At 44.9% G+C, this 12,369-nt stretch overlaps 4 protein-coding genes across 7 annotated transcripts; 2 read left to right on the forward strand and 2 right to left on the reverse strand.

Annotated features, from left to right (window-relative positions):
• Positions 1-6: 6 nt before the first annotated feature.
• On the reverse strand, positions 7-7,027 carry LOC108138859 (eukaryotic translation initiation factor 4E-binding protein Mextli). Of its 4 annotated transcripts, none has more exons than XM_017261380.2 (9): positions 6,943-7,027; positions 5,246-5,821; positions 4,495-4,813; positions 4,334-4,405; positions 3,948-4,008; positions 3,157-3,655; positions 2,435-2,837; positions 2,232-2,350; positions 7-909 (listed from the first exon to the last, which is right to left on the reverse strand). In XM_017261380.2, exons 2-9 carry the CDS (start codon positions 5,645-5,647, stop codon positions 796-798), a joined length of 1,989 nt encoding a protein of 662 aa, XP_017116869.1. In that variant the 5' UTR covers positions 5,648-5,821; positions 6,943-7,027; the 3' UTR covers positions 7-795. The 4 variants fall into 4 exon arrangements, with proteins under 4 accessions (XP_017116869.1, XP_041566587.1, XP_041566588.1 ...); XM_041710653.1 differs by lacking the exon at positions 6,943-7,027 and having other exon boundaries at positions 3,157-3,230; positions 3,297-3,655; XM_017261383.2 differs by lacking the exons at positions 7-909; positions 6,943-7,027 and adding an exon at positions 1,147-2,137.
• A 274-nt stretch (positions 7,028-7,301) lies between these two features.
• LOC108139002 (uncharacterized protein DDB_G0283357) lies at positions 7,302-9,000 on the forward strand. Its single transcript, XM_017261598.2, has one exon. The coding sequence runs from the start codon at positions 7,402-7,404 to the stop codon at positions 8,818-8,820; it is 1,419 nt and encodes a 472-aa protein (XP_017117087.1). The 5' UTR covers positions 7,302-7,401; the 3' UTR covers positions 8,821-9,000.
• Positions 8,920-9,925, reverse strand: LOC108139004 (28S ribosomal protein S2, mitochondrial). The gene is made up of 2 exons (XM_017261599.1): positions 9,845-9,925; positions 8,920-9,787 (listed from the first exon to the last, which is right to left on the reverse strand). The coding sequence occupies exons 1-2, from the start codon at positions 9,867-9,869 to the stop codon at positions 9,015-9,017; spliced, it is 798 nt and encodes a 265-aa protein (XP_017117088.1). The 5' UTR covers positions 9,870-9,925; the 3' UTR covers positions 8,920-9,014.
• A 297-nt stretch (positions 9,926-10,222) lies between these two features.
• LOC108139045 (vacuolar fusion protein MON1 homolog A) lies at positions 10,223-12,235 on the forward strand. Its single transcript, XM_017261662.1, has 3 exons — positions 10,223-10,929; positions 10,994-11,145; positions 11,204-12,235. The coding sequence occupies exons 1-3, from the start codon at positions 10,328-10,330 to the stop codon at positions 12,043-12,045; spliced, it is 1,596 nt and encodes a 531-aa protein (XP_017117151.1). The 5' UTR covers positions 10,223-10,327; the 3' UTR covers positions 12,046-12,235.
• Positions 12,236-12,369: the final 134 nt, after the last annotated feature.

The raw sequence follows: 12,369 nt of genomic DNA on the forward strand, positions 1-12,369 counted from the left end.
GCAGTGTTTTGATCTTGATTCCATTTTATTTTCCTTGCAAATATCTTTTTGAAGAATCTATTTGTATTTGTACAAAATAAATAAAATAAATTAACTAAAGCATAAAGAGAAATTCAAAGAGTTTTGGTGTGGATTTCGTTTTGTTACATTTCCACAAGAATTTAACAAAAATAATATAAAAATTTCTATGATGCATAGACTAGAGAAAACAAAATACAATTTCAAATCTTGAAAAATGATATTCAAAGCAAGTCACAAAAGAATAATAAAATAATAATAAACACATAGATGAATTAATACATTTCTTTTTCCATTTTGAGAATTATTTGGTTGGGAGAAACAAATTTTGGGAAGGATGAGAAACAAATTTCAAACTAAAAATGTGTCATTCTCTATTGAGTTACTAAAAAATGCATTCCATTTAATATTGGCCATTAAAGTTAGGGCCGACTGTTTCGAGCCTTTTCAGTTAGCTGCATTTTGAAAATTAGTATATATTGGGAAGTTCGTTTCCCATTTCGCTTGAACTTAACTAAGAGCTTCGTTGAATTTTCTAGTTATTTTGAAAGTTTTGATTTATGTCGTTGGTAATTTCTAAGGTTAGTTCAGCACTGAGTTGCTTGATTTTTCAATATTTTTTTTTTGGTCGTTTTGTTTTTGCGTTTTTTAGATGAGGCTAGGGCCAAAATCATTGAAGGATAGTCTAGCTCTGTCTGAGCTGAGCCCTCCGCCCCGGACACTGATAATGTATGCGTATTATCTATATTGTCAGTTTGGACCACTCAAGTGGGTGGGTTATTCATCCAGGGTCTCGACATCATCGGCTGCCACAATATCTCGCTTGACGGCAGTCTTAATGCTGGCCAGATATTTATCACCATCGAAGCGCTGGCTCTCATCCTGCAGATCCTGTTGTCAAACGAAAAACATATTTATAGTAGATGGCAAAAGGTTACAGGTGGTCAATAATAGGGTCGAGCTTACCTTGGACAAACATATGTACATATGGAACAGATTAGCCTAAGTTAGCCATTTTGTGTGGTTGTGGTTAGCGTGCTTTGGATGAGTTAGCCATTCAATGTTATGGTTGTTCGGTGGTTATACACAAATTAGAATGTATGCAGTATCAGTTAAACCCAACCAAGCTTTGTTTCGGACTTTGAAAGCCCTAATGTTTATTCGAATTTTTTTTATAAATCGTACTGAATATGTGTTCGGGGATAAAACGCTTAAAACTAGATTTGTTACAGTTGTTATAAGTCTTATTAAAACATTAATTACAGCTTTGTAAATGTGGGTGTGAGTTCGAGAATGTAATGTTTGTTTGTTAGTGGTTAAGCGGTTCGAACCGCGTTTAAAGTTTAACTCTAGAGAAGACTTAATCTGTTTCACAGCCAAAACACAGATTCTCCCTATAGATACATTTTAATTTCAATGCATTAGATGTATTGTTACGTCTAAGACTAGCGAATAGTTTCACTTGGTAATTGGTTTGGTTTCGTTGGTATGTCCTTTGCTTTATGACTGTATGATAATGACAATGATTTTGCTTCGATTCATTGTCTATCTGATTTCTCATGCTACACGTTTAATACACTTGACAAGTTATGTGGTTTGGAATAGAAAATAATAAAACCATAATACTGTTTTGAGATGATTCGAAAGGAATAGCCAATCTGTGGCCGAGATTCAATAATATTCGATACGTATTCCGGCTACGTAAATAAAGTTGTCAAGAAATAAAATTAGAAAAAAGCTTGGTTATTATTCGATTCGGATTCGCTTAAGGCCAGGGAAAATTCATCGTCCTCGATGTAGCGTTGGAAAATCGCCTTCACTTGGGATGTTTGCTGACCCGGACGATTCTTTCCGTGGTGGGCAACCGATGCACCCACGGTATTGGATATGATTTGCAATTGCTTGTTGTACAGATTCCGATCGGACATGGCCGATGGTTTGGGAAGGCGACGGGTCTCGCGCTCGACGACGATCCCTTTTGATTGCTTGTTAGTGGCGGTTATGAGATTGTCTGCAGCTGCCTCGACAGCAGCGCTTCCAACGGTGGTGCTCATGATGTTGGTGGTCGGGGTGGAGGTTATTTCATTTATGGCTTTGGGCGCAGTCGGATTGGTTTTTACTGATGAGTTAGGTGCAGTGGTGAAGGTGTTTGAGTCGGGTAGGTTCGTAGAGTAAGCTATAAAGTCGACTGGGCCATTGAAAGGCGGAATTACCTTGTTGCGCAGAATCGAGGGCGATGTCTCCTGCATCTTTTGCCAGTCGAGGGGCAGGGCCCAGGCGTGCGGACTCATAGAGTAGTAGATCAAGTGCTCAATATCGTAAGATACGCGTGCTGTAGAAGTAATTTCAAGTAATTAATAAATGAACTAAACTTATAGAACTCAAACTAAGAACTCAATAAATGATTTAATCTTACATGCATTGCTTTTTGAAGGATTAAGGCCAGCCAGCTCGTCCACGTCAAACTTCTCACGAACACCCTTGGTCTCCGGTGTGGACTCCTTGCGAGAAAAGTGGCTGCGACGCGACCTGGCCAGTCCATTTTGATTGTTAGCCGCCGATCCTGCATTGTTGGGCTCTGAAAACACCTCGTCGTCGCCCTCGCCGTTATTGTTTGCTGCCGAACCGGCGGCGTAGTTCAGTCCAATGCCACTGTCCGTTCCAGGCAGTAAAAATTGTGGCGGTCCGGCGCCGGGAAGCGGAGTCGACGGCGTGGTCACTGGGCTTACCAGAGAAGTGCCGTCAAAGGCGGCGCCAGCCTCAATGGAGGCCAGAAACTCCGAGCTGCTAAAGTAGTCATCGAGCACAAGTTTGGCCACCTGGAAAACCATTAATTTTTCATATGTAGGGATATATTTAATTTAATTATGGTCTAGTGAATGATTTTTTTTGTACCAATAGGTAAATGCTCTTTTTAAATTAATCAAAATCGAAAGGATAAATGATTTTGGAATAAATAAATGTATGCTATTTGTATACTATATCATATGGAAAAAAGATTAGAAAATTAGGCCATATGGTACACTGGTTTAAAACATAATTGCTTATTGTTTGGAATAAGTTGGGTGTTAAAAATCGAATGACTATATATTCTAGCTAATATAGTTTAATGTTAATTTCAGTGATGGCTCCACTTACGCGCACTAGTTCGCAGCAATCGCCGGTGATCTTGATCAGGTGCTGGCCCACGTTGACCGTGAACTTGTATTCACCTACGGAAGCATCGTTTGTGGAATATGAGTGCATTAGCAGCTGCTGATTGGGACGCAAGACTTTACCGGCAGCGGCTGTCGCCTGAGCATGTGCCGCTGCTGCTGCTGCTGCGGCGACTTGCTGCTGCTGCGCCTGGTGGTGGTGCGTCTGGTGAAGCACCTGCTGCTGCTGCTGCTGCGTGTGGTGGTGCACCTGCTGCGAGATCTGCTGCGCGGCAGCGGTGGCGGTCATGAAGTTCTGCGCCGAGTTGAAGCTCAGCCGGTTGGCCAAACTGCTGCCGCTAGGAGTGCGCGGCTGGACGATGGCGTCATCCGAGTTGGACGAGTTCAGGGAGGAGCAGGATCCTCCGGCAGCGGGGGCGGGCTCCAGGCGCACCGGTGAGGCGTTCCGGCGGATGGTGTCCTCCATCAGTTGTTTGGCGTAGCTGTCGTGAAAAGAAGGCATAAATAAATAAAAGAGTTCTAGTGAAAGCTTAACTAGATTTGAGGCTGCCAATCGGAACCAGAGTTTACTGTTATTTTTAGCACTAATGTTGCCGTACTTTTGAAATCGTTTATGATGGTACAGCCGCGGTGCAATAAATAGTTCTTAAAAATTCATTTAAAATTTAAATTGTGTTCAAGTAAAAAAATATATAAGTTTAAAAAAGGAGTTTTAAAAAAATTTTTCTTTGCTGCCCCATCTATGCATTTTTTCCATACATTTACATTACTCACTTAATTTTATCCTCAGCTGGACCAGTAATCTGTACTAAACGCTCCTTGGCGCCCGGGTTGACTAACAGAAAAAAAATTCATTAATAAATTGTAATTGAACCATTTAAAGTTTATAAATATGACGTGTGATAAAAATAACAATAACATTTGAAATAACAAAATGGTTATAGATTTTCAAAACATAAATATAATGGCATTTAAATAAAAATGGTAGTGTCTTAGTCAATGTAAATGGGAGTAGGTTGATTGAAAAAATTCATGGGTCATGCAATCCTTCTTTTTAGTAAATTTGGGTACAAAGCCACCAAACAATTGAATGCAATAAGCGTGCCAAATGATATGCGGGTGCAGTGAGGACAATTGAAAACCAGCTTTCTGGGGGTTACCTCTTTGAAACGATATTATGGTTTCGCTAAGTTCCTCGATCATGTGCACGCGTCGCCCTTTGATGCCCATGACTTTGTGGCCACGAGATTAGTGGAATACGTTATCAAGTTCAATTTAAAGATCAGTGTTCAAGGACACTTCTCAAACGCGGAATACTCACCTTTTCCAGAGTCAGCGTTGCGGATCACGACCTCGTCCTTGCAGTACGTCTTACCGGGGATCTTGGTCGGTTTTGGGAACTTTCCGGAATTGCGGATGACCTCACCGGGCGGCAGCAGCATGTGCTGCTGGTTGGGTGAGCCCACGGCCGCAATGGCCGCAGCTTGGGCGGCGGCGGCTGCAGATGCCGCATTGAAGACGGCGGCAGCGGCGGCTGCGGCTCCAACGTTGACTCCGCCAACACCGCCGCTGACGCCGAATGTGGGGGAGGTGCTGAAAGGCTGCACGCCGGCATCGTACTGATATTCCAGCGGGGGCAGCTAAAAGAGAGAATGGTGATTAGATTTGAAAACAATTTCTTGATAAGTTTGATAGTAAATTATGAATCGGTTGCCTTATACAAAGAATACACAACATCTAAACCATTCATGACATATAAGAATACTGCCGCTGCATCGTTTACAACCACTTTTAGTAATCTTAATTAACTTGATATGATATGAAAGGTAAATAATGTAAAAAAACATTAATTGAATTAGGTTTAATTATTTCGAACTAAGTTCAACATGGCATCCAAACGGAGTTCATTAATTCAATATTAATTAATTACAAAAATCGAATCAAATATGATAAATAATTGACAACTACTTGCTAATTTCCCAAAATTAGGCAATTAACACGATAAAAAGTAAATTATTGAGCTCAAAAATTAACAATAGCCCTTAGTTAAGGGTTCTCTGTGACAGACTCACCTCCACGTTGGAGATATGCTGCTTGGACTTGTAGTACGCGATTGTGTCGTCATTGTCCCAGCTCTTGGCGCGCAGCTCGATCAGCTCGAGGAGCTTGAGGCGCGTCGTTATGTTCAGCCGTTCGTCCTGCGAAGCGTTGCGGAAAACGACAAAGGCCCGGTCCAGCGTGTCCTTGGACACCGCCTCCAGCTGCGGTCCGTGCACCCGAAGGTTGTGCAGCAGCAGCGTGATCGAGTCCGGCGTGGTGTTGCACGACTGCAGGCCCACGGTGACGCTGTCTATCAGCTGGATGAGCTCCTCAATCACCAGGTAGCTGTTCTTCAGCGACGATCGCGACTGTGTCTTCAGTGGGCGCGGCGCCTCGATGTTTTTCACGGCGCGTCCCAGGTGTGTGTGGGCCATTTTCGGGATTCGTTGGATTCAATAATGTCTCTCAGTGATGTCTAAAGGTTGTCCTGCCTGTTGTCCGGTATCGCTGATTTCAGCTAATAAGGTCTGGTTACTTGTTCGTTCGTTTGAATGTTGTTGAAGAATTGGTGAAAAAGAAATCGTAGAATCGTTTTTCCGCACCTCCCCCTGGAAGCAATAAAGTTAAGATTACTTTAGTTGGTTTGTACAAACTCGAAATTCTAAAATAACTGCAATTAATTTGATATAACCGATCAACCGCCAAGTTCAAGTAACTAAACTTAAAGAGAAACAACTTTAAATGCGATTATACGGTAATGTGTTCTATAAGACATTTGTTAGAGAGGCCAACACTTTAACACATGAAAACTCATAATTGGGATAATTGGATAATTTTCACAATTAAGTAAGACTAAATGTATAGCCCTTAGTCTGTAGGATATCGAGATTGGCCTCGTTTCTGGCTGAATCTTTAGTATTGCGACGCAAAGCTCTCTTATATCTCTGGCCTTAATGAATGTGCACGTTTGATAAGCGGCTTTAGCTGATAACACAGAGATTTATCTTTAGTTTAGTGACCAATTAACCCACGAGCGCCTTGCGACTTTTGACTGAGTCAATCGGGGCAGAATTCCAAAAACGAAATAAATAATGAATGAAAATTGTTTGCATAAATGGGAACAACAAACGGACGACCATTTGTGTGGCTAATGGTTGTTGTTTCAGTTCGACTTTCGCTCCATGCTAACACATTTTTTTAAAATATCATTTACAGCCGCTACAGCAACAACAATAACAACAACAGCATCAAATACATCAACAAAAACAGCTAACAGAAATATTACAAAAAACTGAAATTGTCCGTGGGAGGGAGGAGGAGAAAGAGAGAGGGCGCGAGAGAGAGAGAGAGACGATCGCTCTATTGAATCATATGTCGAGAATAGCAACAACAAGAACGGCCGCTGCCGACGTCGACGCAGGCAGCGCAGTCGGAGCCTCTTGGGCGTTGAATAAAAAGTTAGTTAAAATCGGGATAAGCGTTTAAATATTTATCAATTAAGTAAGTTTTCGACAAAGAAAACTCTCTGAAATTGAGAAAAATTTTGGTGGCACTATGTAAAAGGGGCAAACTACGCGTTTCACTGGCGACCGACTTTGCACTTCCGATTTTGTTAGATTTTACCCGTCGAGTCTTCTCCGGCGTTATGGCCACTTGCAAGATCCGCTTGAAAAACTCATTAAGTTGGTGTATTTTTCAGCATAATTTCAATTAAAATGCAAAAGCTTACCAAAAACCAAAATCTCTGCGACTGCGACTAAAATCGTTTTGATGCTGCCACCGTGCCACAAAAAGCCATTCAACGAGGAGCGTTGCCACATTATCGAACGCGTTAATTTCTAAGGATGAGCCTCAGCTATCGGTAGAGGCAAGCAGTTCAAGCAGTTTATAAGGTAATTTTCTCTACTTAATTTAATAAAAACATTCTATTTATATTCAATTCTTCAACAAACAAATCTAGATTATCAGTGGGATTGAAATAAAAGTTAGTTTAAAATAAAATATTTTGTTAATATGAACTTGTTATATTTCAGGGGAAACTTTGGTAAAAGACGCAAAAAATATCGATAGCAAACTTTGCCATTCCCGTCAAACACAAGATAATGAAATATTTTCTGCCATCTCCAATTGTGTAAAACGAATTCAAGGAAAATTTTAAAATATTAATTTTTAAGGCCGTTGCTCGAAAATGTCCGAAAACGAGGACGTGGAGGCGGCACCTGTGAATTCTGCGGGAACAACTGAAGGATCCGGCAAGGATGAAACGCCAAAGAAGCCGCTGCCAATGTCGTTTGCAGATTGGAAAAAGTGCAAGGAGGCGCTGAAACCGGAATCGAAAGGCGGACCACAACGTAGCAACAACAATAGTGCTTATAACAACAATAATAATAATAACAATAATGGACGTAAACAATGGTCGTCGAATGACAACAGAAATTTCCAAGGAGGCGGAGGACCGAGAAACGACTACCAGGACAGGAATAACTATCCACCCCTGAGCAGACCCCCGCCGCTTCCCATGCAGCTGATGAACATGGGATTTGGGGGCAACTTTGGGCCGGGTCCCTGTGGTCCGCCAATGGGAGGTCACCCCATGGGTCCTGGGGGACCAATGGGCTTCGGTGGACCACCGTGTGGCCCCGGGCCCAGACGCAATCAGAACCAGCGACCACTGCAACCGCCTCCGTTCTGGGAGGACATGATGTCGCCGCAACACCGACCACCACCCATCCAACCGCCCATGCCCAAGTGCCCCAGCCTGTGGAACCTGGTGCCCAAGGAGCGCGGTCAGCAGCAACACAATCAACAGAGTAACAAGAAGTTCAAGTCCAATAATAGCGGCAACAAAGTCAAAGATTCCAAGCTAATGCCTCCCCCTCCGCCGCCGACGTCAAGTGATGGCAACAATTCGCAATCGAACGGAGAGGCCCAGCCCTCCAAGAAGCCCAAGCGCAGCGGCACCTTTGTGCAGGTCAACGGTCAGTGGATCCAGAAGCCGGAGGCACCGCTGCCCCTGGAAGATGCGCCGCCTGGTACGAAGGAGGAGCGCCAGCGCCAGTGGAAGGAGTACCGCATGGCCATGAAGCCGTTCAAGAATCGCGAATTTCACAACTGGAAGCGAACGGTGCAGCGTTTGGGCAAGCTGCCGCGTGAACAGCTGGACGAACATCAGCTGGAACGTCTGGAGAAGGCCGAGGAGTCAATAGGCGCCCACAAGGCGATGCTGACGGTGAAGCACGCTGAGCGCTGGGTGCAGCAGGATAATAAGAACGACAAAAGTCAGCTGTTTTTGCGCAAGTCCCCCAATATCGGTTCCTGGGAGTTGCCCAAGGACAAGCCACCGAATGGCTATCAATCGGCGCACGACTTCAAGAAGCAGCAGATGCAGAAGTTCTTCGGCACCGGGCGTGCCATTAAGGGCGGAGCGGATCTCTCAGTCATTGGGCATTTGGCGCCACCGCCGCCGCCTCCAGACACGCCACCGCAGACGAATAACTACTGGCCCGGTGGGTCAGCCATCAGTGCAACGGGCTCCAACTCCAATCCCTCCTTCTTCAGCCACTACAGCAACAACTTTGTCAAGGGTGGAACCATGCTGCCGCCCTAAAACTGATCACGAAAACTAACCCAAGGCGTGGGTTTTAACCACTATCCACTAGCATGGCACCTGCAAAAAGTCTACACATTTACGCTCCAAGGTCAGCAGTTTCTTCTTCATCCTGAATCGAAGGCATCGGTATTTGTATTCAGATAAATGTAACAAAATCAACTTGATACAGAAAATCAACTTGACACTTAAGACTATTTCTTGGGCGTGCGAGTGCGACGTGGCTGGGATTCGTCCAGGGGCGGAAGGCCCAAGATCTGGCGACGTTCCCGCTTGCCACGCAGAATGGCCTCCTTGAACAGATTGCAGTAGAGTTCCACAGCTGCCGGGGAATCATCGTTGCCGGGCACCGGGTAGGTGATCAAATTGGGATTGCAATTGCTATCCACAACTCCAATCGTGGGAATGGCCATCTTGGCGGCATCTCGCACGGCTGTGTGCTGGGCCATCACGTTGTTCTGGGTGTTCAGGAAGATGCAGAGATCGGGTAGCCGGGTGACGGCATCGAATTGTACATTGGCGTTGGTGAAGATGCCGCCGCGCCAGAAGCGTGTGTGCGAGAACTCCCCGGCTTCTTGGGCCTTTTGCTCCACAAGGTGTGAGTTCATTGCGTTGCGATTGAAGAACAGGATAATACCGTCCCGGAAAGCGATGTGGGCGGCAAAGTTGAGGGCATCGCGCAGGTGTGACGCCGTCTTGTCCAGATCGAAGATTAGGTGGCCCAGGCGACTGCCGAACAAATACGGACGCATCCGGTCGTCCAGAGAGCCCTCCTTGTGGCCATAGTGCACGCGGGCGTTAAAGAGGTCGCGCACGGTGAACAGGTTGTGCACCTGGAAGTAGTCCGGATGTTTCAGTATCCGCTGTTCGACCAAGGCGAAGTCTTCCGGCTCCGTTTCGACGGATTGCTCCGGTTGTGTACTCTGCAGGCGTCGCGGCAGGCCGCACATCTGGCCAAAACGCGGCACTGGCGAAGGGAAACATTTACAATTTATTTTCATCTTGGTTTTTATTGATTACTTACGGTTATTAAGCGATTTTCTCAACATTTTGGAGCGGCTCGTGTTTTCATAACCTCTGTTCTTCTTCTTCTCTTTGGTTTGTTGGAACAGCTGCTGCCCAGTGTTGGGTAGCGCTGTCTATAGACATTTCAGGCGGTTTCATTTTGGCAGAAATTTGTGATGGCAGGAAATTAATATTTAATAATATTATTGAGAAACTTTAAATTTAGTTTTAAGAATATATAAAGGTATCAAAAAGAGCACGGTGGGTTAATGTGCAACATATATATTAATTAAACTAAGTTTAACTCGTGATATATGAAAACAAACAATTAAACTAGAGTTTTTCGGAACACCCCTGTTAGTTTCATCATCTGTTTCCACCGCCAGTGTTGAAAAACACTAGCTAGCTGGAACCTTTCGCTGATTGAGTTATAAACTTGTGTTTTTGCAATTTGCCAATATAAATTGCAATGTTCCAGCGACTAAAATAACGAAGATTCGAAATGGAAGTAGAACAGACGTCGATAAGATCGGACACGAACTCCACCAGCGAGTACTTGGACGCAGAGGGTGATCCGGATGCGAACGAACCGGAGACGAGTCTCTATCAGGAGGCGGATTTCGAACAGGAGGCCGAGCAGCAGAATCATAGTATTATCTCCGAGCTGAGGGATGGTCTGGATGCCACACGGGACACCAGTGCCCTCAGTCCAGAGCCAGGACAACATACAAAGGGACTGGCTGCGTCCGCGGAGTCCCTGGCACTGAGCACCTCCACGAGCGCCAAAACCGAGGACTCCATTAGCGGATTGGAGGAGGAGTACGACTATCAGCATGACAGTTTGTGGCGGGGCCAAAAGAAGCACATCTTCATCCTCAGCGAGGCGGGCAAACCCATATTCTCGCTCCACGGCAATGAGGACAAGCTGGCCACGCTATTTGGTGTCATCCAGGCACTTGTAAGCTTCGTCCAACTGGGCCAGGATGCCATCACGTCCATTCATGCGGCAGGCATCAAGTTCGCCTTCATGCAGCGCAGCTCACTCATCCTGGTGGCCGCCACCAGGAGCAAAATGAGTGTCCAGCAGCTACAACTGCAACTGGGGTGAGTCATATTTCCAACCTCTGATAATAATGCCAACTAATTGTGGTTTTATTTCCTTTCCAAGGGATGTCTACAATCAAATACTGTCCATCTTGACGTACTCACACATGACGAAGATCTTCGAGAAGCGCAAAAACTTCGATTTGAGGAGACTGCTCTCGGGCAGCGAACGATTGTTTTACAACCTGCTGGCCAATGATAGCAGTAGTGCCAAGGGTAAAGTCCTTAGAAGAAAAGAAGATATGCTATTAATTACCATATATTTTCCTTTTAGTGTCGAATAACATCTTCACTTTTCTGACCAACTCCATACTCGTCTTCCCATTGCCCACAGCGATACGATCGCAAATCACCAGCGCCATTCAGAGCAACTGCTCGAAGATCAAGAACCTGGTGTTTGCAGTGCTGATAGCCAATAACAAACTCATAGCACTGGTGCGCATGAAGAAGTACTCCATACATCCGGCTGATCTGCGAATGATCTTCAACCTGATCGAGTGCTCCGAGTCGTTTAAGAGCTCCGAGAACTGGTCACCCATCTGCCTGCCCAAGTTCGATATGAATGGATATCTGCACGCGCATGTTTCGTATCTGGCAAATGATTGCCAAGCCTGTTTGCTGCTGCTATCCGTGGACAGGGACGCCTTCTTCACGCTGGCAGAGGCCAAGGCGAAGATAACGGAAAAGCTGCGGAAAAACCATTGCTTGGAGGCCATCAACGAGGAGCTGAAGCAGCCGTTTAATTCGAAACTCTACCAACAGGTTGTGGGAATTCCCGAACTGCGACACTTTCTGTACAAGCCGAAGAGTACGGCGCAACTGCTGTGCCCCACGCTTAGGCATCCGTACAAGTCCCTCGTGGAGCTGGAGCGCCTGGAGGCCATCTACTGCGACCTGTTGCACCGCATCCACAACGGATCACGGCCACTGAAGCTCATCTACGAGGTGAAGGAGCGCGAAGTGGTGTTGGCCTGGGCCACCGGAACCTACGAACTGTACGCCGTTTTCGAACCGGTCGTGGACAAGGCCACCGTGATCAAGTACGTGGACAAGCTGATCAAGTGGATCGAGAAGGAGTACGATGTGTACTTTATACGAAACCATGCCACATTCTAAGCGAGCTGTAGTGAGCATTTCTAGGGAATTGTGAGATATATGACTATTTTTATATTGCTCTTCTGCCAACCAATCCAGGACAAAGTTGTTGTGCTGCAGTTGTGACGGCGTCTATTTAACTGATCCTTGTATACCATAATTACGCATGTACATTTGTAATTTAAAGCTCTAAGTAAATTCTAAAAACTTACTAATGGCTTCTAAAAGGATAAATGAGGGTAAAATAGTTAAAAATGTTAGAAATTTTCATAGATAATTGGGTTACAATTGTCAACTCACGCTAAATATCCTTTAGTAAAATATTTATACTTTTATACTTTTAGT

The sequence above is a fragment of the Drosophila elegans genome, unplaced genomic scaffold, assembly GCF_018152505.1.
Source record: "Drosophila elegans isolate 14027-0461.03 unplaced genomic scaffold, ASM1815250v1 contig_814, whole genome shotgun sequence".
Classification (NCBI taxonomy): domain Eukaryota; kingdom Metazoa; phylum Arthropoda; class Insecta; order Diptera; family Drosophilidae; genus Drosophila; species Drosophila elegans.

Bases quoted from the DNA above. Each gene is read 5' to 3' on its own strand.
- LOC108139002 (XM_017261598.2), top strand. From the start codon at position 7,402: ATGTCCGAAAACGAGGACGTGGAGGCGGCACCTGTGAATTCTGCGGGA.
- LOC108139004 (XM_017261599.1), bottom strand. From the start codon at position 9,869: ATGTTGAGAAAATCGCTTAATAACC. The intron at 9,788-9,844 runs GTAAGTAATCAA...TCCCTTCGCCAG, and splicing joins GAGAAAATCGCTTAATAACC to TGCCGCGTTTTGGCCAGATG.
- LOC108139045 (XM_017261662.1), top strand. From the start codon at position 10,328: ATGGAAGTAGAACAGACGTCGATAAGATCGGACACGAACTCCACCAGC. The intron at 10,930-10,993 runs GTGAGTCATATT...TTCCTTTCCAAG, and splicing joins CAGCTACAACTGCAACTGGG to GGATGTCTACAATCAAATAC. The intron at 11,146-11,203 runs GTAAAGTCCTTA...TTTTCCTTTTAG, and splicing joins TGATAGCAGTAGTGCCAAGG to TGTCGAATAACATCTTCACT.
- LOC108138859 (XM_017261380.2), bottom strand. From the start codon at position 5,647: ATGGCCCACACACACCTGGGACGCGCCGTGAAAAACATCGAGGCGCCG. The intron at 4,814-5,245 runs GTGAGTCTGTCA...TCTCTCTTTTAG, and splicing joins AGCATATCTCCAACGTGGAG to CTGCCCCCGCTGGAATATCA. The intron at 4,406-4,494 runs GTGAGTATTCCG...GTGGCCACAAAG, and splicing joins CAACGCTGACTCTGGAAAAG to TCATGGGCATCAAAGGGCGA.